The following is a 27,473-nucleotide window of genomic DNA, read 5'->3' as shown; positions in this document are numbered from 1 at the left end:
TAGCCTCCACGGGGTCCATTGTGAATTTAAAGACATTTTAAAAGTTTTTATTCAAACTGGGACATTGAAATCGATAACCGTAACGCAAGTTAGACACTTTTATTATTTTTATTATTTTATTATTTGGGGTAAATGTCATCGTCTGTTGTCGTTCAAACATCAGTCGCTAGATGACGCTCATTGACTGACATTCGGTACATGTTTTTTTTTTTAAATCGTGGAACTTGATGGTACAAAATATTCTATTATGAGAAACTGTCAGTTATTTATTCACAGACGTAAAGACGTGTTCTTAAATACTTCTTTTCATTATTTTTTCCAAACATCAAACATCCAAGCTAGTTCTGTTTAACTGACCTCTTTCATCACGGTAACGGCCGAGTCTTCACATTAAGAGTGAAAAAAAGTCTTAAATAAAATTTAAAAAACGCTGATAGATATTGAATATATATTTTCTACAAGATAATGGCGTCAAATAGAATGAGGGGATAATATATAATGTATATATATATATAATATAACTATTATAAAACTAAATATAACACTTTTATTTCTGTAAAAAAAAAAGTTGAATTGTACATTTTACGCAAGAGAAACTTTAGCACGTATTTTTTTTTTTTAATCCATCTTCAAAAGCATTTTTGTCATACATCTGCTTAGGAAATGCGTGTTCCTGTTAGTTGCACATCCTTTGTTATTGCTTTTATTTTGTAAGCCAACCGGAAGTGCATTTCTCCGGGTTATCGCGTGCTTGTCATGTTTTCGCTCTTGGTGTTTTTCACCGACTCTCTCAGTCGGTGTTTTTGATAGAGACGATAGAATACTCTGCCGGATATCTCAACTGGTTTACCTGTCAGTATCATCAGAGGATCGTAGATTTTGATAGTTTCTACTTCACTTGAACTTTCTGTTTTAACATGACTATTAAGCAAACGGCGTGGAGACGACAGTGGGAATTAAATTTTACTCTCGTTCCAACAGCCTCTTTGAAGTGAACGGTACACCGGGAGCAGTTTTTTTTTTCTCCTCACAACTTTGTGGTCGAAACGCCTCTTGTTGTTGATAACTCATCATTGGATATCCCAATTACAGCTCTTTTTTGTTTGTTTTGAATCTCTATTTTTGTTTTTCTTGTTGACTCTTCCGCCCTCACCTTCGGACCAGAGGTGTTGAGCTCAAGTCGAGGGTGACCACTTGGAGGTGGTCCTCTGAAAATGGAGGCTGTTATCGAGAAGGACTGCAGTGCACTTGGAGGACTTTTCCAAACTCTTATCGGAGACATGAAGGTAAGATGAAAGAAGTTATCGCACAGCTTCCAACAGACTACCATCTGAGTGATTTACTTGAGACGTGACTGCTTAGTGAAACTTGTTAGCGATGATCCATTTTTTAGACACAAGCAGGTGGAACGTCTTATTTCGCCCTCTTTTGACAGAGACGACTTGGAGAGACAATTGGCTGCTGTCTCAGCTGTTGTACTTGCCCCGCAGGAATGGAAAGAATGTGACCGACGGAGTGTAATAACGTCCGCGGGGTCTACTTGCATAGGGGTTGACGTATGGGGGGGCGCGCTGCAGGCATCGGTTTGCAAAGAAATTTGAAAACCTTTACGCTCCGGTGTTTAATTTCATAGTCAATATTGTCTCTAATATCAGTTGGAGTGAAATGGAGGCGAATATTTGGGAATTCCTTTTGAAATTTCTGCAGAAATTGATCATAAAACGTGACATGGTCTTCATCTAAATCAAAGTTAGAATGAACACGCTGCTTAAATTAAAACAACACAAACAATGATTTGTATTTTTTAAACAACATAAACATTTACAGGAAGATACGCTTGGATTGCATAACTGATTGACCCTTTCTCAGGAATAACGTCCAAGATTCCTGGGATGACTGGTGTGAATAGCTCCCTTAAGGTCATGCCATCGTATCTCAATCAGGTTGAGATCAGGATTGGTTGTAAAAGGTTACAAAAGTTGGGAAAGGGTACAAAAGTATCTTTAAAAGTCTTGATGATCATAGTGAACTGTAAAAGAAGTTATCTATAAATGGAGATGATTCAGCACTATTGCATCTCTTTCAAGTAGTGGCCATCTTGGAAAGATGATTGCCAAAACAAAAAAAAAGACCCAACATAAAACCGTCAGCTGATGACTTCACTGGCACATGCCAACATCTCTCTTAACAAATCTACCATACGCAAATCATTAAACTATCATGGGGTTCATGGGAAAATCCCAAGGAGGAAGCCATAGCTGTCTAAAAAAAGAAAACATTGCTGTGTGTTTGAAGTTGGTTAGGGAGCACTTGGGAGGAACACACAATGCCATGTGTGGGAAAAAAATGGCACAGCACCCAAACACCAAGACCTTATCCCAACTAAAGTGTGGTGGAGAGTAGGGCTGTCACAAACAAATATCTTTATCATCAATTATTCCATTGATCACACGAATAATTTAACATTACCCCTAATCAGTATTTATAGTCTTCCCTGGGCCGTATGAAAAGTACAAACGCATGAATGAAGCAACGAGCACAGCATCCTTTTCCGTGCAACCTTTCCTTCTGCAATCCTCCTCTGCTAGCTTTCTTGATCCATGCTGACGTGAGAGAGAGAGTAGTCAGAAGACGGCAAGAGCTTCATTGTTGGGTGTAATGTTTGACAGCATAACATAACATTCCTAAGGCACTTGACAGTAGTAGCACATCACTGGTAAACATTTGGTCAAGCCCTCGCTCTCTTTATCCTGTGCCGTTCCACTGCTGAGTTCCATTTCATAGCCTGCAGGCTCAACTGAACACCATTTTTTTTTTTTTTACTGTCATAGTTTAGATTCAACTATTTCAAGCGGTGGACCTCAATTTGGTAAATTTAGAGTCCCATTAGGTGCCGGGCTCATTATGACATGGTATTAATAGTTTTGCTGTGAGGGGACCGAAGAAGCCAGTGACCCATTTTGCAACCGACAGGACATGATGGTAAATATCTGTGTTCATAAGTGTTCTGATCGTTTTGAAGGTAAAATAATCATTTGAAGAGTAATTTGTTTGGGCAACAGTTTGCACATCTCTTCACCTGCGATACTAGATGTTATATAACCGGCGATTGCTAAATCTGTCTTGATCGCAACAAAGTTTTTCTCGTTGACAGAGCGGCTACCCGATTTGGGAGGACTTCATCACCAAGGCAGGCAAGCTGCAGTCACAGCTCAGGTGAGCATTTGCATGATTACATGGCTAATCTTTTTGTGGAGCTACATTCATACTGAATCAATGACTCACCAATGACCCCTTTTATATTAAAAATAACAATTCTATCAAAGATGACTTTTTACCTACTTGGTATAATATGTATGTCCTTCCAAAATTTAAATAAACCTCTCTCAGTCCTTTCTGCCCTTCCTGTCTGTTCATGTCTCAGTCCTAATTGTCTTCTTCAGGCTGTAAATTTGTGCACCTCCTGCCAGTCTTCTACTAACAATGTCCGCCACTTCTCGCCACTTCTCTTGGGCGCCTTTAAGTGGCCACGTGTCAGTAGACAAACAACTTACGACAGCTGCGATAAAAGCTTATTGTTCCCTATATACTGTCCTGCCGTCTTGAATGATCTTTGATTAACAATGTACGTCACATTTCTTGCCGAAGAAGTGTCCACGTGTTCCTGGACAGACTCATCGTGACAGCTGTATAAAGGCTCAGGGACTTAACAATAGCATCCAGAGGCCACACTGTGTTCCTTTCCTCTGTTTTCTCAGTGTTACAACTGATTGATGGTGATATGTTATTCGACTGTTACCATCATTTAGGGGTTAAATATGTGACCCTGTCATACTTTAGCTCAGGGGAGCATTTGTGCTCTTGTTGCTAATGACTCCCAATTTGCTAGTCTTAGAGTACATTGCGACCACTGACCGCTCTGGTGAAAAGGTTACGACGGAACGAATGGAGAGGAATCTCCATTTGACATAGATGATCCAAGTCAGGAGTGCAACAAGCGCTATTTATAGTCAGACTGTTGTGGGATTTCAAAACTTTGCCCCGATTACTGGACTTCGACTCTGCCATAGGTGGCAATCGCCCTTTCTACTGGATCACTTCCAAGTTTTGAGACTGAGCTCTACGAGTGAGCCTCTTGCCCTAATGGTAAACCACGATCGGGATTTTTTTTGGGTCCGCTTTAATGTTTTCTATAGCCACTTCCAATTTGGCACAAGTGGCGGTTTTGACCACAGCATAGCCAGCCCACACCCCATCCACCCATGGAGCTCTGTAATCTGTTGTGGGACCGGGTTGCATAAAGGGACACACACATGGTAAAACAAACACACCCACCTTCCCGCTTTGGTTCCGATAAGTGGCTTGCCAGCAGTGCTTGTGGCATGTGTCTATGTGTGTAATGATGTCCTTGGGGTACTGCTCTGTAATTTAGACCCTCTGCACCCCTCTCACAAGGCACCTAGGAAATCAACCAATTACAGTGTTTGGCCATTTTTTGGTCCATCAATGGCCTTTTTCCTTTCCTGCTAGTTTTGGTTTGAAGTATGGTGTAGAATAAAGGCTAGCTGATTTCTAATCATGGACTTTTTTGGTCCGTTTGTTGGCCGATGCAGCTGTGTGTAGGGATGAAGAATTTATTCTGGGTGGTGGAAAATGAAAGAAGCCCCTCAAGGCATGAATAAAATCAGTTTGAGCTCGGTTACTTAGATTATGGTCAATGCTTGCATGCAATGGCTTAAGTACATTTGACATACATACTCATCTGAAAATTGTTGGAATTTAGTGTGTCAGAAGTGGTGTCGAATTCACCTTCTTTCCAGGATGCAAATCAACCACAGCTACATTCCAGTTTCTGCTGCACTAAGAATAGATGGTGGCAGTCCATGTATCATTGTCGGCGGCTGAGCACTCAGTCTATAGGGAGTGGAGGTTGGCTTGGCCAGGCTTTCCTCAACTGACAACAATAAAATTGAATCCCTCACATTAAGGACAGGTGCTTTTTGACATCTGATACCATTTAAGAATGGTTTTACAAATATTGTTTCAAATTGAAGGAAACTTTTTGTCAGTGAATAACTTGAGCTGACTAGACTTTGGGAGAGCTTTCGATCCATGAGTATTGGATAAATGATCTGCTGGCTGGAGCTTCTCCATTGCCAGTGCTGTGCTTGAAATAGAATGGAATCTGAAGAGTGCCCACGTTGTTGTTTTTTTTCCATGGTCAAGCCACACCCTTTTTTTTCCATGGTCAAGCCACACCCTGGGATCTTTTTTCTAAATTCTTCCCCCAAACTGCTTGTTAGCCAATGCTACGTTTTATGAGATATTTGAGTGATAAGAAAAGTGGTGTTTGTTTGCATACAAAATCTTAAGACATTTTTGGCACTAAATTGTGGAATCCAGTTGTTTACGTTATTAGTTCTGGACTGTCATACCGGTAAGTTAATGAAGCAATAGTAAAAACTGTCCCCCAGTTTAGTGCGAAGGTTCTCTCTCGGACCCTGGAAATAAACAAGCATTGACAAATTGAATCACAGTTCAAAAGAAATGTCTTATTGTCATTTCTTGATTTTCATTAGATTTTCATTTACTTTTGTCAGATTTTGTCAGAAATGTACCGTAATTTTCGGACTATAAGTCGCACCGGAGTATAAGTCGCACCAGCCATAAAATGCCCAAAAAAGTGAAAAAAAACCCATATATATGTATATAAATCGCTCCTGAGTATAAGTCGCCCCCCCACCCAAACTATGAAAAAAACCGCGACTTATAGTCCGAAAATTACGGTAAGTTATTTCTTTGGCCACTTCGGGCTTTTCTTTTGTTAGCAGAAATGTACCAACAATTTTGTTCACGTGTGTACCTTCACTCAGTTCATGTTACCAACACATGGACTGCAAAATAGGATGTTTGTTCTGTAAGGATCGATTAATAAAGTGTTTTTTGTAACTGAAGCTCTTCTTTTTTTCATCTTCTAGAGCCACAGTGGTTGCTTTGGCTGCCTTCTTGGATGCCTTTCAGAAAGTGGCTGACCTGGCAACGAATTCAAGAGGTAGGAATCAAATGAATGGCTCCGCGCCATTTAGTGCAGGTGCTTTGGTCAAGTGAAACATTTTCGCTGCAGTTCAAAATCAACTGACACCAGTTAAGTTGTCCAGTTTGCTGAGAAGTATTTCTTAAGGTTGGTTTCTTTAACATATGGGTAATAAATCCATTATTTTGCTGTTTAAAGCTTTGTTTTGAGCATGCTCCCTCCCCTGATTTGAAGGCAGCTGCATTTGGACTAGCAGGGAAAATATTTGTGTGTGTTTATGAATGAGACATCAACTCCTTCCCCAGCACTAACCTGAGCCATCCCCCACCCCCCTCTCCTATAAATAGCAGATGACTTTTTGTATTTCGGTCCTAAATCAACATCATTCCACTGCCCCGTACGTTACCTAATGGATGCTACTAAACACACTTCAGATTTTTGACAGATTTGTCACAACTATAAAGTGATGGGAACAAAACACAACGCACATTTTCTCAAACAACGAAAACCGCCCCTTGACAATTAGACAACCATGCTACACATGGGTAACCATTCTAACCGAACCGCACCATGACCTGCGGATTTGTACGAAGTGTGAGAAAAATTGAAACATAACTATAAAGTAGATAATCGACCGAACACGTATCAATTTTCAAAGGCACCAGCCGCCTTTGTAGTTGATGTCGTAAAGCCTTCACGTTGTAAAGATTGACAAGTTGATCTATCGACTCTGGGACAGCCGTCGGTCTCTTATGTTTATACTGTAGTTGTAAAGAACTTCAGATGTAAGTCATTCCTCTGGAAATGTTATCAATGGTACTACTAAAAAGCTGAGACGGATTGATCCTTTTCCAACAGACTCATTTGAATCTGTTAAAACTTTGGGGTGGGGGGGGATCGGGATGATCGTCTTTAGTGCAATAAGCAATTATATCATCAATTACAGTTACATTTTGCAGCGTTTCACATGCTCCAAGAATGATTTCTTTAAATGCGTGCTCGAAAAACACGAGCTGCATAAGAACATCCTGTGTTAGTAGAGTGTTAGTGAGATGCACAGTTTAACAATTCACATGACAACCACTCTTTGAGGTTAATTCTGCCGTGCTTAATGAGGGTCCATATTTGGCGTAAGGTTTTGCAAAGCAGACATGGGAAAGTTGAGTTAATGTCCACTAATAGCTCTGAGTTCATTAAATGTGGCTGACGAACAGCGGGGACCAAAACTCTAAGAGGCATATAGGAGGTTACTAATGAGTGTGCGTCTGCACCAAGTCCATAAGCTCTTTGATTTTACAAGAGTCAAAAGGGGGCAAAAGAATGACCATTAAATCCCATGCACTGAAGCACACCGGAACCTAAGTGGAGACATGTTCACAGCACAAGTATGTGCATTCTCATGTGTGCATAGGAGTTAGCGTGTGCATGTGCGTACATTTTGCCAAGCACACGCTAAACACATCTTACGTTTGCCCAGCGATGTGTCCATCATTGCCCCCATTGACCCCGCCGTTGTTCCCTGTCACCTCGTTTTACATCATCATCATTCTGAATGAGAAAACACACTGCCTAGTTTTGACATATAACTGACTCTGTTGCCTATTGAATGACGCTTTTTTAAATTAGAAATGGAAAAACTGGGAAATCTTATCATTCCTTTTGTGCAGTGACGTATTTTTCGGTGCTCTCTGTGACCATAGAGGAAACTTTGCTGTGCTCAATTCATGGCTCGGCTTCTTGGTTACAGAGCAGCCTCACATCCTCAAGCGGGCCACTGCCTCAATGCCTCCTTTGAAAAGTCTGTCCTCTTTTTCACTTTTAGCCGTAGCGTGTACGATGTCTGTCCTCTATCCCGCTTAGAATCCTGTTCTCTGTACAAGTTTGGTGGATGGCTCTGAATTAAGTCTCTGTTCTCCCAGTTTGACCCGACCCCATCCTGAGAAACGTACAAATAGCTGGAGCCAGCAATTTAACTACCTACCAATATGGTCAAAAAGACACTCTGCCATTTACAAGTTTGCACAACCTTGTGTCTGCACAACCTTGTGTCTACACCCCCAAGCAACACAGCAGTTGATAAATACAGAATATATTAAATCCAAATAAATATTTAAAATATGCACACTTCTCTTTTTGACACACTTGATGACACGTTTTACAACTCTGCCTGTCATGAAAGCACTTTTTTTTTAGGGCATTCTGTAAAACCATTGCATTTTTTTATGCCACAATTTTACAATACATTAATGGGAAAATGATAATAATAATTCAAGTAAAAGAGCAATTAACATTTAACCTTCAAAAATCGCAAACATTGGCATTAAAATGTAGAACAACAAATGAACTATGAAAAAGTTTAGATAAATAAAAGAGCCAGGGCCTAGTTTGAAAAATATCCTTCCACAAATATTGACACACATAACTGCATCTTAAGTGTCAGAGTAAAATATTTCCATTGAGCGTATTTTTTAAGCAATACGTACTAAAGTCTACAGCATTTCTTGAAACGCTGATCTCCTCAACACTTGAATGGCGGCATCTCTTCGTCGATAACACCACGTAATGCCATCTGTGAGGCGTTAGAAATGCAAGCTGTCGCAAAATGGACGGCCAACCATGTCCTGCTGTGTTTTTTGTTAGGATTGATGATCGTGTTTAAATGGACGGTGAGGTTTGTTGTATTGCGACTTATACAATCGCAACATCCCAGCTTGGTGATGTTAGCTCGCCTCTCCGTGTTCTTTTGGCTTGAAACCAAAATGTTGTCATTGGCCTTTGGAACTAACTCCATTTATGCCACTGAATCTTGTGTAGTTGTGCAAGTGCAGCCATTTGAAAACTTAACTTTGAATATGCTAATCTTTTTTCTCCATTTCCATGTTGTTTGCACAGCCTGTTTGAATGAAGCAGCGTGACTCAATGATGACGACATATATAAACAAACTTTATTGGAACTGAAGGCGTCAATTTAATAATTATTGACAGGCATGTTAATAACAATAAAATTACTGTTATACTAGGTAAGCGTTAATTTACATTACAGAAGAAATAACTACCACATTTTTATCAAGAAAACAAAATAGGCTTAACAATCTCACTCTTGTCGGAGAAAGAAAGAATCAGTGTTGCACGTGTGTGTCACCAATGATGTTTGTGGGTGTTGTCTTTGTTTGCACTTTGTTTTTGTTTAAACATGAACCTGGCCAGACCAGTGAGTCGTGTCGGGAACGCGGTCACAAGGCCCCGTGTTTTCTAAATTTAGTTTTTCCTTTCTTCAACAAGCAATGCTGTACTAAAGACCACATTCCCCTTGGACCTTGGGCTGCCAGCCAACAATCCATCCTCTGTTCTATAGTAGCACGAAGGCTCTTACATTCTCACAGTAGGTCTCATAGATATGGAGCTTCTACCTTACCGGAGCTTGACTGAAACCCAAATAAAACAAGAGCATTAATCTGGCCATCGTTGGTGTGACTTTGACAGGAGCTTTGGCTTTCATACGGGACTACAATGAAAGACTTCATATTTTTCAGGGACTCTTTTCGCACTTCATCAAGAACGTTCTGTCTTAATTTATTGCGCTCTGCAGCATTTTCTTGCTTCTTTGTATTGGCATGCCTATCTACATTCATGACTGCCAAGCCAGGTGTTTATCTGCTGGTCTGTCAAGCAACACTAAAATGTTATTCGCTTCATCATGAGGATTTGAAAGCCAAAGAGGGAGAAGGTTGATAGGACTCGAGACAATAAAGTAACAAGATAGAAATAATACAAAGTCAAAATAGCAAATTTGTCATTGGGGCAAACCCTGATTGACTTCATAGTTTTGTTTTGGAAATTGCTCAATAGTTGCCGCTTTTGAAAGCGACCCAGCGAGTTGAGTGGTCCTGATTGTTCCTTGTTGTGCCGCAGACACTTCATGAAGCCCTTTCAATGAATGATGTGCTTGTGTGAAGACCATGTGTATGTGGGCGGGCGGATGGATATGGGGTGACGCCGGGTTGGATAATGTCACCTCACTTGCTCGTTGACAGTATCAGTGGCACATGTACACATGTACACACACACGAAGGCACACATGGTGGGTGTAATCTGTTGGTCATTATTTCGGACAAAAGCAGTGTTGTGTTCTAGTTGGAAACTGCTCAGTGTCTTCTGTTTATCTGGTTCTAATGATCACCAGTAGACATGGGACTGATGACTGGTTTGACGGTTTAACGTGGTTTCAAAAAGTCAAGGTTCCAATTACCGTTAAAACGCTCCATCACTGGTAATGTGCTTTTGTTTTGTTTTGTTTTTTTAGAGGACTTGTAAGCAGCTGCAATATGACCAGCAATTATGTTGCGAGTCACCGATAATAATCGGAATTAGTTGACTGATTGGGTCATCACAGCAGATTGCAGCAGCAAGCAGTTGTCTTTAGCAATGTTTGTGTTGTGAAATTTTAGGTATTACTTAAGTATTCATGTCATGTCTAATGCCTTCACTGTTTATGTAGCAAGAATGTCTGTGGTGGAAAGGAACATCTTGCAGCTTTTAAGATGTTATCGCGGGTGTTTTACGAGGGGACATACATACTGTCGTAAAATAAGTCTCTTCTTAAAAAGTTGTTTTGCTACCGACCGGGTACTTTCCCATGCAGCAATCAGTACTTTGCCCTGAATATTTATTTTGGTCCTGACTTTAGCCAGTCATTGAACCAGACGATTGTTTTCTAACTGGGACAAAACTCAGACAGCAAGTAAGCAGCAGGACACAGCCTACAGAGAAACAGAGAGCAAAGGTTGAAAATGAATGGACAATAATATATTTTGATTTTGACAGAAAGTATGCCACTACCATAACTTTAACATGCAAATATTTTGGTGATTGCCGATGCTGTTAATTTAGGGAAGCTGTGACAGAAAACTTCCATTGGATTATAGTCTAATAAATGTATCTGTACTACTCATTTGCATGTCAATTTCTAAGATTACACTTTGTTGAAAAACACTATGCATTCTTACTATCTTAATTGCGTCCCATTCATTGCATTGGTTGATAAGAAACATTCAGAATGCCTGGAATGGAGCTCCTAGGCATTGACCCATTTAATAATTTGTTAACAAAAATGCTATTTGTCAGCTATCTTTTCTTGTTTGTCCGTGCTCCCAAGACCTCGTTAGCATCCAAACTGCAAAACCACACAGAGGCGGAAGACTCAAATTACTCTTTGCTGTCATCTTTACTCCCTTCACAAATAACTTCCCACCTTATACTTAGTGTAGAATGTGTTTTCATGGAAGTATTTTCTGTGAGTATTGATAAGCCCCTACACAAAATTGTTACCATAACGATCTTGGAGAAATTCCACATTTTTAATTTATTTTGGCCGTTTGAATGTGTTTTTGCACCTTCTACCACTCTGATCTCATTTCTAACTTGCAATAAAATCAAGACATTTGTCTGTGAAGCATTTTCACAAGGAAATCAACTTGGATGAATGAGTAGAAATGAACTTTTTTTAAAACTGAACCATTGTGAACTCCAGTCGACGCCATGGCATTTAATTCCGTCACCAGAAAAAGGACTTTTCATTCAATGCTAATGTTCCAGCCTCTTATCCCCTCCCCTCTTTTTCCTTCTGTGTCAACAGCTGTTGATAGATGTGTTCGGACATTTTTTTTTTTTTTGCATGTCAGCACCCGTTGCTTTGCAGCAGGTGTGTGTGCGTGTGTTGCCCACAGCGGTTCTTTTGTGGCTTTCCACTGAGGCTAGACATTCTGACTATGGAGTATGTAGGTTGCCAAAGTAAGACCGCTAAGGACGCTGGCTGGCTGTCATCTGATCTATTAAGAGAGTGGCACATAAGCCCCCCATCATTCAGGAAAAACTGATAAAACAAGCAATTATTCGAAAAAAAACGTCCTCATTGATGGGCTTGCACCTCTTGTTTTGGCTCTTCTGGTCTTCCAGTCTCAGAATTGTACCCAACACATATGCTAGAATGAATAAAATTTTATTGCATAGTTTAACGTCAATGATGGCCGTTTATTATAAATGAGAACTGCTATTGCTAGCAAATTAAATGTTGCAGTTTTGCAAAAACAACACACCAGTAAAAGCTACATTTACAAATTATTTCCACAAAATTTCAACCATAGGTGAGTCATCATTGAAATTTTCATTTCTGATTTTTCTTTGTCTAAATTGCTTTTCAAAAGGATTTTATTCACACGCGTGACCAACTATGTAAGTGTGAATGCATTTGTCTGTCATATTGAAAGACTGATTACACAGGCACATAAATCAGTGAATGAAACACGAGTGCAATGTGGGTGGCTCAATCTGGACATACCAACAGCTCCAAAAGGAAAGTGTGTACCACGGGAATATTTAAACTATGGCCCGGGGGCTATTTGTGGACTGCCTCCCATTTTTCAGCAGCCTGTGTACTGTGTACATTGTACTAAAAATATTATTTCACTTGGCCCATTTCACAATTTAAAAAAACAGTGGCTCTTGCATTCTTCAAATTTTCTGTTTGCGGCCTTCAGAGAAAACGAGCTTGGACAGAATTGTCTCGCAGACAATGTTTGAAAGAATATTTAGATCCTACACCGTGCCACAAAAATGTCTTTTTGTTTTCACTGATGGAAGTTGTATTTGCAGTAAGCAAAATGTACTATTGTTTGAACATTCCTGCTGCATTTTTTTACAGCCATGCCCAAATGTACACCTCGAAGCCAACTCCAATTTGTTCTGGGCATGCTGGTTGACCTCTGAATTTGAAACATGGTGTTTCCCATCAGAACATTTTTTTGCAGTTCCTGAGTGCAAACAGTTTCATGATTCAACCTCAATCAAATGTACATGGAAATGTACACCAATCCAAGTGGAGGCCATCAATGAAGTCATTTTAATTCTTCAATCATCTTCTGTTAGTGCAGCCTTCTTGTTTTCTCTCGTGCTCTGATTTTTTTAAAGCAGAGTACCCTGGACCAGCTGGGTTAGTATATATGCGTATGTTTGAATCCAGCTGTACGGTCTCCAGCCTCTTATCAGTGCAACCACTGCCCCCCGCTTAACAGCAAACATGTGTTACGTGGCACACTGCTGGGATTACAACCTCTGTGCTCTGCAAGAAACTCAAATTGAATGTTTGCCTAAATTTCTGGCCATATTTTACCCATCACTCCAACAAGGTCCTTGATGACCTGTGACAGTTTGTCTTTTACCATTTTTAGCTTCACTCTACTGTATTATTGAATGTGCTGGACTTTTGTAAAAATGCGGAATTACGAAAAGGTTTCTTATTTCAATACTAATTTGTTTTGAATCTGTTACTTTGTGAACATTTATGCTATAATGCAATGGGGAAAAAAAGTTGTCCAGTTAGGATTATTGTTCACTAGAATGTAACAATGAAGATTATCTTGTTTCTTACAATGACCCCCCCCCACACACACACACCCCAACTACTTAAATGTTGAGCAGGTATAATTACAAGACTGCAAAACTGCATGTCACAATGCAGCTATTTCTGCAGACAGCTAGCTACAGCGCTCCATGTACACACTTAAAGCACTTTGGTAGGCTCGTCTGCTTTTGAGGTGCTCCGAGCTTGGTTTCATGTGCTTGTTGATGTGAGCCAGACAGCGTGTGTGGCACCCAACTTGAATTGTGTCTATTTGTGACAGTCACATGATGCTAGCCAGAGTAGATGCACTGTGGATAACAGTTTTACCCAGAAAGGACCACAACGGTTTTACAACAAGAACATAGGAACGTTCACATTTAGCTAGGCGAATTCTCTCATTACAGCTATTGCACAGCAGAGAATGCATGACTGTGAACTTTGGGCTAGGATTAATGAGAATATTGTTGTAGCCGTGAAAATGAAAAGAAAGTTGACATTGGCTCGAAGTAAGTTTTCTAAAAACAAAGAGCACCTAAAATCATATGAACCAAGCTGTAAATTTTATGGAAAGCCAGAACATGAAATATGCACAGCCACAGTATATACAAGCCTCTTTTACAAAAAGTGGCATGCCAGAACCATAAGAGAAGATTTACATTTATCTGGCCTTTCCTTTTACACGCAACTGAGCAAAGCAGGCTCGTGCAACACGGCATCCCGCTATCACATCATTTGATGCGTGACATGTCTAGTATGCCATATGAAATATTTGTCGGACAGCAACACAATAGGAGAAATGTTTGAGCCGGTGTTAAGTTACCCCCCCCCACCCTTCTACCGCCATTACAGCATTCCCTTCTACCTTCTGTCCTGCTTTTGTTATTGCATCCGTACTACCTTTGCCCCTCCCTCCCAACTCATCTCCCAAGCGCCGTTTATAGAGAACAGCCTCCCAGAAAAAAGTGATCAAAATGCCAACGTCAACATAAAAGAGGCTAGACGTGCACATGCAGTTTCCATGGTAACTGGCAATTGTTGCCGAAGCCACACGTTGACTTTTGCCGTAGGGGGGTCAGCATCATCAGTAGACACCTTTGTGGCAATGCCCATCGTGTTTGGCTGCATGGGTCATTTCAGATGAGACTTCTCCATTCAATGGGACATTGTTCAGACAAAACAGATTGCAGGTATTTCAGTCACATTGCCAACCCTTGACAGAGGCACTCTTGTTCCTGCTTCAAGATGACTGCGGTCTTTCCATATGCTTCATATCAAATCCAGATGTACGGGTGTGGTAGAAAAAAAAAATACATTATCAGCTGAAACCAAACTCTTCCCCTGACAGTACTGACTTGAGCTGCTGAATTACCGTGCAATGAAGAGATTTTGCCAGTACTAACACTTTCTTGGACCTTATGGCCTCCCTGTGGTACTCTTGACATCTGTTAGCCCCACCCTCAAGAATAATATGTTGTCTAGTGGTGAATGGATAGATGGATGGATGAATGACAAATAAGTGAAGCAAGAAACAAAAGAGCATCTTGTATTGTAGTTGTTAGTATCATTCACTTGCTTAACACGTTCTGGCTCACTCATTAAGAGAGAACAAACGTTATTAAATGTCCATAGTGTCTAGCAATAAAAATAATAATATATGTATATTTTTTTGTTGTTGTTTCCAGTCTAGGCGTGCAATCTGCAAAAACTGTGCTTACTTCACCAGAGCACAGTCCCACACATCCACACATAAGAACTTTCTGGCCTCACCTTTTCCCACATGCAGACACAAAGTCGTGCAAAGACGAACTCGTATATAGACACAAACACATGCAAGAACAATCTCACACAGAAACCTGAGTCATGCCGAGCAGTCAAACAAAAGTCCTGTCAGTCACCTTGACGTCCCGATGCAGACATCCAGTCTGAAAGACAGCTGCTGAGCCTTCAGGAAAGAATATGACACGAGTCTTTCGGGCCTTAATATCATCGTGGTCTTGTCTCGGTATGAAATAATAAGCCATTGTGTTTGAAGTTTTGGGCACGTCACATAGCCTGGCTGCTACAGCCATGGCAACAGAACTATCTCGAAAATTGTTGATATTACAATTTATTCAGTAATAAATATTTACTGCAATTCTTATTGTCAATTTTGTAGCTTTGTGTAGTGTTTCTGCATTCCAGTCCTGCCGATCTCCATCCGCATGAACGCATTGGTCACCTTTCTTTGTGATCAACTGCCCAAAACATAGAATGTAATTACGAAATACGTCTCGGGCAGGCCTCAAGTATCCAGTAAGAGTTTTAATGACAGCTTTGTGAAGTCATCTTGTTGTTAAGGTTTGTTGCTGAAATTGTTTCAACCTAGGCGTAGATGTTTTTGTACAATTCCCATATTGTGACTTTTTTTTTCCCATTTTACTTTTTTCTCATCGCGTTTCGTCTTCCCTCTTTTTTTTGTCATCGTACTGTGAGAGCGAGACTGTCACGTGGAAACTGATGTCCTGATCTTTGAAAACATATATCGTCTCTCCAGTGAAGCAAACACTGACTTTGTCACTGATTCACTCAACTCAATTATGCCTGTTTTTGTTTTCTATGTTTGTCTTTCAGGAGGCACCAGAGACATTGGATCAGCTTTGACCAGGATGTGCATGAGACATCGTGGCATTGAAGCTAAATTCAAACAGTTCTCCATGTAAGGAATTGAATTTGTGTGCGAATGTTTGGCACCTATCTTTGCTCAAGTACTGCACTACTGACATTTATTTACATGCCAGTACTGTTTTGGTCAGCACTTGACGGGAATGTATGATTGCCTGGTTTTGCATGTACAATCAAGCCTGCCATCCTGGAATATGTCGTAACGCGACACATTTGATGCGCTTCGACCCTCACGAGGCACATCCAATAAACGTCTTTGCGCATGTGGTGTCACTCTACGCACCAAGTGTTGATGTCATGTGCGAGAGTGCCCCCTGTAGTGCTGTACTTGTGCGAGAGACGATGCGTATAGCATTACGCATTAAGAATGTTTTAACGTCGACCCTCACACATGTCCACCGCATATCTGTCGCCATTTCACACACACACACACACACACATTACCCAGACAAGGGGCTCTAATTTCAAATGGCATTTCAGCGCATTCCTTTTGGATCTCCATAGCATGACCCTGTAGGTGGCAGCTACACCCGCACACCCACCCTCTGACAGACAGACAGACAGACAGACAGACAGACAGACAGACAGACAGACAGACAGACAGACACACAGACAGACAGACAGACAGACAGACAGACAGACAGACAGACAGACAGACAGACAGACAGACAGACAGACAGACAGAGAAATGTCGACAAGAGAGTGTTGCAGTCTAATTTTAATCGTAAGGACTAAGCCTGCAGCTGCCGAGCCCTCGCAGCTTCTTAAACACAGTCACATATGCACAAATGTCTCTCGACTCAGTGAGGTAATGATTGACAGATATGACTGCACAAGCGTCTAACATCCCACTGTGACACAGTTGGATATAAACACTCTTGCCCGGGTCGCCTGCCTATTAATGATTGACAAACGAGACGTCACCTTTTGCCAGTTTTCGGGCAAATATGTCAATAAGGTCTTCATTGTGGTTGTAACATAAAAATTAAACGTGAAAATATTTGCCCTCGTCAGTCTCAATGAAATATACTGAAAATGTGGGAGGACCTGTAAATTTTAAATGAACTTCACTAATAAAATAATAATAACTATGATTTTTCTGCAGGACCTTCCTGGAGGCTCTGATCAACCCCCTACAAGAACAGATGGAGGAGTGGAAAAGAGGGGTCTACACTTTGGATAAAGACCATGCCAAAGGTAGAACAGTCATAGGTCACTCACTTAAGCCCGTCACCATAATTACTTAACCATCCTATTGTTCGATAAATAAAATGGGCATCGTAGTTTTTCCCAGACTCGATACATTTTCTTTTCTTATATAATTAGCATTCTCGAATTTGCTTTTTCTGATGTCTTTGCAATTACAGAAAATTGGGCAGAATCAATGGAACTCATTTCGTTCCAAAGCTTTATGCCACAGTGGTGGTAATGTCTTGGGTTCAATCCAGATGAACACAGTGGCTGGCTAAAGTCAACAAGCTGGAATGTCGCATTTGTGTGGAGAAAGTTGCAAGACAGTGACCCTTCAGTTAAAAGTCCATTTCAAACACAGCCGTCCCAACCAATTGTAATGCCTGACATGTAGCGTGACTGGCTGTATAGAGAAAGAGATATAGCCATTTAACACTTGTTGAGACACCTGCATTTAAAGGAATGCTGCTGACGTTTATTAGGCAGCACAAATCCCCCTCCTAAAAAAAATTGCCATTCCAGCCTTATACAAATAGGTGATCGGTAAAGGAGATAAAAGTTCTCAGGAATCTCATTTTACTCTGCCGCTACATATATGTAGTTTTTTTTGGGCATGTGTTACTATTTAAGTGCATTTTTTTTTCCAGAGTCTGATTCTGTTTTATTGTAGATATATATGGTATTTGAATTGTTCTATATTTTAATGCCAAAGTTGATATCTATGTGAATCAAAAGTTAATAGTGCTTGAAAAAGATGTAACCTTCTGTAATATTAGCAGTGACATTAAAAAAAAACATGCTATTGGTTATGGCGGGTTTCTGGGAAAATATGTCGTCATAAAAGAAATGATCATGTAAGGCCAAGTCGCTGTCATCACTTTGAGCAAAGAAACATTTGATTGTAAGTCTGCTATGCCATTGAGGGACATTTACTAAATTCTTGCACACTCTTTTACTGTTTGTCTGAACTAGAGTACAAGAGAGCTCGGCAGGAGATCAAGAAAAAGTCATCAGACACACTGAAGCTTCAGAAGAAAGCAAAGAAAGGTAAAAAGACACTCTTAGTTTTGCTTTAATGCCAATGTCTTGGGAATAAATACATGACAAAGTAGGACCACAGTGAGACGTGCAGAATTACTTTGTCCTGACTGATGAACACTTGTGCAAATCTGGTACAGCTAAACATTGCCTTACTTGGTAGCTTGCATTGGGCAGTTTTTTTTTTCCTCTCTCTCAGGTTCTCTTGGCTCAGGATTTACAAACACATGTACCCACACTTGGATATATTGCTATGTTTTGGGATGTTTATAATTTGGCGTTTTAAAACATGACGTCAGTTGAACTTGTAAATCAGATTTGGCAATCATTCCTTGTTGTTCTTGAACAGCAAGTCACGATGAATACGCCGGCTGAGCGCAATGCAAACACGTTCTTTCAGTTGACTTTGTTTCTCTCCTTGTTCACATATGGTTCTGATAACCATCCTTGTCTTCCCGGAGCTGACACTTGGGGTAAGTCAGTCAGTGTCAAAGTGTCAATACATGGGTCGATATTTGTAATGCTTTGTCAAGTGATATGGAATATCAGTTGGCTAACTCTACAAATGTCATCTTTAATTTACGTTTCGGGGTTGCTATGGGTACATTGATAGTATGCTACTGGTTTAGGAGCCATACCCTAGGAAACGGAGACGCTTTTAATGTGTCTTTCCCTGCCTTTGTTTTTTCATGGCTTTTCTCGTTCAAGCTGTGCGGTTACACAGCATGTTGAATTAAACTCTTCACTCAACACTTTCCCTGGCTTCCAAGCTCCGTATTATTAGTCAGCACGAAAAGAGCAAGTTTCTCTATCTGGCTAACAGCAGAAAAGGCAAGTGTAAAGCTCATGGATCGACACTCGTTTTGAAATAAGGTTCTGGTTATTTTGCACTGATGTGCAGTTCAGATGAGATTTGTCAGCATACGGACTAAATAACAAATATCGTCTTTCTAGTCGTTTGGAATACAATAGATGAGCCACAACTCTAAAGCAACCAAGAAAATAAATACAAGTTTCTCATCCCATCTACGTAAAGTCCTAAGACGAGCAAAGTCAGTACACACGGTTATAACAAACAGCCCATGACTGTGGCTTAATGTAATCACTGCTCATGTGCAACCTGGAGAGGTTAATCGTGCATGTCAGATCACATGAACCGCACGTACACAGGCAATGTGCCAGTTAACATTACTTGGAAGGTAAAGTGAAATGTTTTGGAGGCTGGTGTTTTAGATACTTATTTAGCACTCTTCAGCAGTAAAAATCTCATATTTTGTCTATAATCATTTGATAATTTCATTATTTTTCCTGTATAAGTGACGAAGGTGATCCACATAAACGTGCATTTGTGTATGCACACCATCTTTTGGATCACTTCACTGTGAACTCTGTGAACGATGTCTTATTTCTTTGAAGACATAAGGAGTGAGGTGGTACAAATGGACTTGAAAACAAACTGTTCTATCGGAGAGAGCCAGCCTTCTCTTGTGGCATCACGACAGTAACATTTCTACTGCTCCATGAGAAAGGTCGGGCTTTGAAGTTCGAATCATTGTTCCACCACTTATTGTAGGACTTTCAAAAATGACTTGTTAAGAATAGCATGAATCGCAAATTGGACTCAATGTCACATTCAAACAGTGACAAAAAAAACAGATAGTGCGTGCTGGAGTAAAGAATAGCTCACAAGTTTGGTTATGTGGTTTAAGCCAAACAAATGACATGCACACTTCGGCCGTAGTTCCCATCATTCCCTTTGTACAGTCTCACGAGAAACTTGTGTTTGCCATTTAAGTGAAATGGAACTGCAACTTACCGTAATTTTCGGACTATAAGTCGCACCGGAGTATAAGTCGCACCAGCCATAAAATGCCCAAAAAAGTGAAAAAAAACATATATATGTATATAAGTCGCTCCTGAGTATAAGTCGCCCCCCCACCCAAACTATGAATGAAACCGCGACTTATAGTCCGAAAATTACGGTATATACCATATGTTGTCATGAAGTGCTGCAAAATTTCTCAGTTTATTGTAATTGGGCATTTCCTTCCTTTGGGTACAGGCGTGATCAGTAATGAACTCCATTCACTCAAAGCAGCTGTGAAACTTGCAGTGTGTATTTGTTGACATCATTCGTCATGTCTCATTGCCATTGCTTGTAATTTAGTCCGTCATGTAATGATTTTTTTTTTTTTAAACTTGACTCTACATAATGATCTAGTGTAGCTTCAGTGGACTACTATATACATTGAATTTGTCATCACGTTTGTGTTCACTGAGAGTTTAAGCATGGTGTGTCAGATTTTGCAAGACATTTTATGTGCCAGCTTTGGACAAATGCCAACCTTTGCACCTCCATTTGCAAACTCAGGATGGCTGGATTTGGGTTCAATGTATTTGGTCACCCCACACGTATGACACGATGTTGAGTTGTCACATTAAAAAAAAAAAAAACTTGCTACTATGGCGAGTGAACCTTCCTGTTCAGTATTGTAAACTCCTCTTCATCTTTGTCTTCTGTCCATAAGGTTTGCTAATTTTGTGTGTGTGTGCTCATTCTATCTGGCAGGTCGTGGTGATATCCTACCCCAGTTGGACTGCGCAATGCAGGATGTCAATGACAAATACATTCTTCTGGAAGAAATTGAGAAAGAGGCCCTGAGGAAAGCACTAATAGAGGAGAGACAAAGATTCTGCGCCTTTGTAGCCTTGCTGCGGCCTGTAGTGGTATGTAGCGTCTGGGTTTTCCTTCAGCACACCTCTTGATTGCTCAAGACTAAAAAAAAACTTAACTGGGTCACACTTTTAATACACATTTGGACAAACTAGTTAATTGTGTCAATACATACTGTGATTGCTACAAATTATTTTTACAGGATGAAGAGATTTCAATGTTGGGAGAGGTTACCCATCTCCAAGCCATCTCTGATGACCTCAAATTATTGACATCTGATCCTCACAAGCTACCCCCAGCCAGTGAACAAGTAATACAGCAATATTTAAAGAATTTTTTTTTTTTATGATCACTTTCAAAAGGTACACCATATGCGCAAGTATTTTAATCTTGTTTGTTCCTTCTAGGTGATAATGGATCTGAAAGGTTCAGACTACAATTGGTCATACCAAACTCCACCCTCTTCTCCTAGCACCCCTACGTCCAGGAAGTCCAGCATGTGCAGGTGACAACACACTATATACACAACAAAAAAGAAAATAGAGGACATAGATGTACATGATGGTATGAATTCACAATTATGGCATCAGCAAGGTTTTGTAGTCTTGTACGAAACATCTTTAAGTTCTGCCCTCTAGTGGTGGATATTAGCAGTAACTTGTGTTTTTAATGATTCATTGTGCTGTAAACGCTTGCTAAATATTTGTAGTGATGACGGAAGGCGATCCTTTTTTCATTAAATGGCAGTTCACACCTCTCATTGATTCAATGTGTCTTGCAATGTATAGTCGTTTTACTCGAACTTGTGTGCCAGCTAAACATATTTAATCCCGATAGTCACAGTAAGCAACAAGCTCGGTCCACCATATGCTCGGGAAGATCCATCTTCTCCCGTTGGCATTTCAGTCATCCTTTTACGTATTTGGCTTGTGTACTTTATAGGTACGCCGATTATGTTTTGACTCAAGTGGCCTCGGTCATTACCAGATGTAGTACATCACCTTGGGCTGCTGTGTTAATGATTTCCTACCTTGTTTTCTCCACGCACCCCGATTCCCTGCCTTCCTCATTTCCTCGTTTTCCCGACTCTTGATGCAAATCCCATCCTTTTCTTCACCTCTTTGGGTGGTTATCTGTTCTACCGTTGACTGTCCCTTCCTCCCTCCCTTCTCTGTCACAGTAGTCTGAACAGTGTTAACAGTAGTGACTCCAGGGGATCAAGTGGCTCTCACTCTCATTCTCCTTCCTCCTCTTCTTCCTCCTCTTCCTCACACCACCTCTTCCACCACCATCAACCTCGCCAACGGTATCGCAGCTCCACGCTGTCGCAGCAGGCCCCGGCTCGACTCTCCAGCATCTCCTCCCACGACTCTGGCTTTGTCTCTTCATCGCATGATCAGTGCACATCCTCAAAGTCATCGTCACCAATGCCGGCGAAAAACAAGGTGAGGGACATGCTCTTTGCTTAACACTTGTGCACCATATGAAAATACAACTGTGTTGTCTGATTTACAATCCGAGTGGGGGATCTAGCTGTTAATTCTCTACCTAACGAGCATTTTGAGCAATAACTTGATGTGACTGTGGTGAGGTTGACTGCACAGGAAATTAGTGTGCTTCCATTGTAGCCCAGGGCAAAGCAGGTCAGTCCCGTGCTACTATTAAACTCTCCACCGCTGTGAAAAAACGGAGTTTGCAGAGGCTCAGACATCCTGAGTTAATATCTTTTCCAAATGTGCATCTTAAAAAGTAACTCACAAGCAGGCTGGAAGTCTTTTTTTTACTGTTTCCTTATTCACAGGTCTCATTCTTGAAATTCAATAAAAAAAAAAAAAGTGAGAATGGGGCTAGTTTACGTTGATTTTCCGCAGGGCTGGAATAAATGAGTACCAGACCTCACTCACCAAGTTACCCACTAGAAGTTAATAATGTGTTAATATGATGCAATGATTGTGCTTTACTTCAACACTTGTAGTTGCTTGAAATATGAATAAATTACAAATGTTTATGACTGTTCTTTTAGCTCGCCTATAACTGCCTTTTTTTATTATGTTTTTTTTAATGCACTTCCCGCTGCACCTTCTCCACAGCCTGTACGGGCACATGAGTGCACATCTGAATAACTGCTTAGAACTATGGAAAAGGTGCCCGTGCTGTCTAACACACCGCTCGTCTCGCTGTCTTTCTGTCTTTGCCCTTGCTATTCTGTCCGTTTGTGTTTGTCGTCTGCTACCATCTTTTGCCTCTCCTGCTGCTGCTATGCTTGCTGCCCCAGCCTTGCGCCGGTTCCAGCTCTTCTGATGCGTCAGAGTATGAACAACTTCACAGTGACTTGGGCAGGAACCCCCCTGCTGGTGCTGCGTCTCTGCATACTGTTGACAAGGTGAAACACTCTTCCACTGTCTGCTCCAAATTAACCTGCATCCTTGCCCGCATCCTGCATCATACTGAAGCTAATACTTGGCTGAACATGATGTCAACATGGCTGTTTTTCCCCTTCACATGACAATAAAATTCTGATGAGCTAAAGGAAAGTACGAACCGTCCCAAAGGACTCCATATCCAATGTCATTTCCATTATTTGTCTCCTCAGTTAAAGCATTTATTTTCTTTTAGCTTTTCTTCTATGTTATGTAATTTTACAGAGCCCTGAAGGTGACATGCAAGAAAGAAAAAAACGAGAAAGAAACTTTGCCTTCCCTCGCAAAGTGAACACGGTTTGTTTTTCTTCCATGTCACCTTAGGGTCTTTGTACCATTTTGATATTTGTACAGGGTGGGTGAAAAGTAACTAGGCATTAAAAATTGGTCTTATAATTTTCATTCCCAGTACGTGGAAACAAATGTTATGCTATTTTATTACAATCAAAGAAGAATTGAAAAAAAAAAGTAAGCTGCTATGTATTTTAGCTCACTGGGTCATTTTTAGAAAATCAACAATAAGACAAGAAGAAATCCCCATTAGTGCTGTCTCTTCAAAAAAATATTTTGTAATGACGTCAGCAATACTAAAAATTTTATTTGTAATGTTACTGTGTTTCGCCCACACTTGTTCTCTCAGTTAATGTTTTTTTTTTTGGCTTATATTTTCATATCATTTATCATTCCAGTAATTCATCCCATCGTTTGTTTTTGTTGTCTCTTTTTGTTGTAATCCACCAACATACACAAGCAGCTGTCCAATGGCTTTGACCACTACAGCCCAGCCAACTCCCCTACCAATGGTGGGAGTTTGAGCTCAGGCACCAGCACAGCTTTCCCCTTCTTCCCTCCATCCTCCTCTTCCTCCTCCTGCCCATCGCGATCATGGTCACGTCCTGCCTCAGCGCTCCTGCCAGACTTCCCTCACAACTGCCCGATGGGCTCTCCCATGATGCCTTCCTCTCATGTTCCCAGCTGGAAGGTTTGTCCTAGAAAAATTCCAGGGTCTGATCAAAACATGCCATGCTTGTGTTTTGAAAGAAAGGAAAGAAGTGTACTTAGTTTGACAAAAAAAACAAATGATCAGAACAATGAGTTATGTTTCTTTCCAGGACTGGGCAAAACCGGGCCCATACGACCAGCCCATGGTCAATACATTGCGAAAGAAGAAAGACAAGGGACCTCCAGTTGTAATGGAAAGTAATGGAGATACAGGCAGGGAAAGCAGCGCACCGCAAAGCCTTACGACCACTACTCCGGCTCCAGCTGACCTGCATGCACCTCAAAAGGTCGCACTGGAAGAAAGAAACAGGACACCACTCAAGGTTATTTTCCCCATATCCGCTTGTCTCCTCAGGTAGTTTAACCATGTTAAAATGTGTCGATGTCTCCAGCCTGGTGATCTTGAGGCCCATGATGAGCTAGCTCTGGCCTTATCAAAAGGCCTGGAACTGGACACCCAGAGGTCCAATCGGGACTCAATCCAGTGCTCCAGTGGGTACAACACTCAGACAAATACACCCTGCTGCTCTGAGGACACCATTCCTTCACAAGGTAACACAAAGCACGCAAGCAGCAAGTTGAGTTTGGTCACTAACCTTGTTTTCCCCCCAACTTCTTTCCGTTTCAAACCCTCCAGTGTCAGATTTCGACTATTTTTCGATGGCCGAGGAACAGAATCCTGAGCAACAGCAGCCCGACTTTGACAAGTCATCCACCATCCCTAGAAACAGTGACATTGGCCAGTCATGCCGACGCATGTTTCAGACCAAGCGGCCCGCGTCCACAGCTGGCCTGCCCAGCACACCTGTGCAGGGGAGGTACCCCAACGGAGCTCCTCCCTCAACACCCACCCACACACCTTCTGGGCCTTATCCACCGACTCCGACAGGTTGGTACATCCCACGCGTGTACCCTCACCTCTCCCTTTGAGTACAGTGGTACCTTGACTTAGGAATTCAGTGAGTTTTATGACCAAGCTTGTAAGTCAGTGTATCACACTACCTGAATTGCTTCATTTGTTTTTCCCTTCACTCAAGTGGCATAACTTAATTTCAAGACAGGTAGTATTACGTCAGTTCGAAGACATTACTTATTGTAATCATGATTTTTTTTTGTGTGTGTGTGTGTTACTGTCCCTACAGGTTGTTTGAATCAGGGCTTTTATTCTGGATACCATAATGTCTCTGGGTCCTATTCTACAGGCCATGGTCCAGTTATTGTCACTCCAGGGGTTGCCACAATCCGCCGCACCCCTTCTTCCAAACCTTCTGCCCGCCGCTCAGGCTCAGTTGTCGGCGGAGGTCCCATTCCTATTCGTACACCAGTCGTCCCGGTTAAAATCCCAACAGTTCCTGACATCTCAGGAGTGGCAAATGGGAGCAGGAGCGGAGAGGAGATCAGAGGGAGTCCAGATTCTTCCACGTTCCCAAGAGGAGACAATGCTGGAGTGCCGCCTGGGGTGTCTTGGAGCGGTCAGGCTTCGATCAATCCTCCCACCGTCCTGCCGGCCAACCAACTGGCCCAGCAGCACCCTCATAGTGAGCGAGGAGAAACCGAAGCAGGAGAGGAGGTGGATGGCAACATGTTGGTGGCTATCCGTAACGGAGTCAAGCTGAAGAGGACCCTCACCAATGACCGCTCGGCACCACGCATCGCATGATTACGACAACACAGAGAGAAAGGAAAGAGATTGTGACATGACATTTTATTCAATAGGAAAATTTCGGTGTGTTAGGATGTCTTCCGACATGATCATCGGTGTGATCACTTTGACTCGTTGCTGCTTTTTCATTTGTTTTCACGAGTTTTCTCGCTCCCACTCTTGCCTGGCTAAATGTTTGATTTATGCCCGTGTTGCTAAAAAAGCATTTTCCTGCTTTTTACACTTACTTCCTCGTGCTCTTACACAGTGCTTGACACTTTCAGCATCACCCTTTGAACAAGGATGTGTAGCACATAAGTCTACTATACAGGAAAATGTGTACACACACACACACAGAACATTTTTTGTAGCATTTATTAGCAGTCATTAGCACTGCCTCATACTGCAGTTATTTGCGCATAGACCTTACTAATGTTATGTAAAAAATATGTTAAAGATTTTTTTTTAATGAAAGTTTAAGTTTAGTAGAAAACATAACAAAGTGTTTCTTTTGCAGCACTGTGTATCATTTATTCTATCACCTGTAGACAAACTGGTGTTGGGAATGTTATGTCAGTGGCGGCATTGAAACACATCCACTAAAATTTGTGTTATTTAAGAAATTTGGTTTTATTTTACAGTTGTTGCAGCAACATGAGGCCTTGTGCCGTGTTTTGTGTGTGTTTGCATTTCAGTTAAAGCACTGTGCGATCGTTGTGACTGCATATGGGCCTTGTAAATATTATTTAGCTTTACAAACATCTTTATTTATTTTCTCCATTTTGCAATGTTTATATCTTTTAAAACAGTGGTATTGACACCCATCCCATCTGATTTTACGGCTTTAGTGCCATATAGTTTTGGTCTATTATTTCACCTTCATTTCCAGTAGAATTCATTTTCATTTTGTCAAGGCTGACTGGTGAGAAAGCTGAAAGAAAAAAATCAAACAAGTCCATTGAAGGTCCACACAAGCATTACCGTATTGGCTTTGCGATGAAAACCCTTCATCAGCATTAATATTGTTGATATAGGAATACATTTAGTGCAGTCCCCCCTAAAAAATATCTTATTGTTTCATTTGTGTTGTAATCTCACCCGTCTTAACTAAAATACTCTTATTTCAGCTGTCCACTTGTACATAATATGTATTATCCACCATGGACTATTCATATTAAATGGCTAGTATAGCAGTTATATATTATATCAGAGTTCTGTATCTAGTGACTTAAGAAGTATATACTCTTCTGTTCTGAGGAGTGGAAAGTCAAGTTGTTTTAGTTCTGGTGTATAATTTCACACTCACTGCGTTAGACATATCTATTTGTCTGCACAATTGAACAGTTTGTTCCCTATCGTACTTTTGTGCAATGACCATGTCAGCAATATAATAAAAACAACAAAGACGAACG

General features: G+C 41.0%; 1 protein-coding gene across 10 annotated transcripts; it reads left to right on the top strand.

The window, feature by feature from the left end:
- Positions 1-762: 762 nt before the first annotated feature.
- On the top strand, positions 763-27,471 carry LOC119135815 (protein MTSS 1-like). 10 transcript variants are annotated; one of them, XM_037273756.1, is made up of 18 exons: positions 763-1,286; positions 3,155-3,216; positions 5,979-6,052; positions 16,044-16,128; positions 17,200-17,291; positions 18,258-18,332; positions 18,785-18,796; positions 20,893-21,050; positions 21,200-21,307; positions 21,405-21,502; positions 22,313-22,442; positions 23,273-23,380; positions 23,643-23,714; positions 24,172-24,399; positions 24,530-24,742; positions 24,812-24,971; positions 25,057-25,308; positions 25,562-27,471. In XM_037273756.1, exons 1-18 carry the CDS (start codon positions 1,215-1,217, stop codon positions 26,077-26,079), a joined length of 2,517 nt encoding a protein of 838 aa, XP_037129651.1. In that variant the 5' UTR covers positions 763-1,214; the 3' UTR covers positions 26,080-27,471. The 10 variants fall into 10 exon arrangements, with proteins under 10 accessions (XP_037129651.1, XP_037129645.1, XP_037129644.1 ...); XM_037273750.1 differs by having other exon boundaries at positions 22,181-22,442; XM_037273749.1 differs by having other exon boundaries at positions 764-1,286; positions 22,178-22,442.
- The last annotated feature ends 2 nt before the right edge of the window (positions 27,472-27,473 follow it).

The sequence above is a fragment of the Syngnathus acus genome, chromosome 16 (assembly GCF_901709675.1).
Source record: "Syngnathus acus chromosome 16, fSynAcu1.2, whole genome shotgun sequence".
Classification (NCBI taxonomy): Eukaryota; Metazoa; Chordata; class Actinopteri; order Syngnathiformes; family Syngnathidae; genus Syngnathus; species Syngnathus acus.
The sequence above is the reverse complement of the archived record's forward strand: the minus strand, read 5'-3'. Positions and strand labels throughout refer to the sequence as shown.

Bases quoted from the DNA above. Each gene is read 5' to 3' on its own strand.
- LOC119135815 (XM_037273749.1), top strand. From the start codon at position 1,215: ATGGAGGCTGTTATCGAGAAGGACTGCAGTGCACTTGGAGGACTTTTC. The intron at 16,129-17,199 runs GTAAGGAATTGA...ATTTTTCTGCAG, and splicing joins AAATTCAAACAGTTCTCCAT to GACCTTCCTGGAGGCTCTGA. The intron at 24,743-24,811 runs GTTATTTTCCCC...CGATGTCTCCAG, and splicing joins GAAACAGGACACCACTCAAG to CCTGGTGATCTTGAGGCCCA.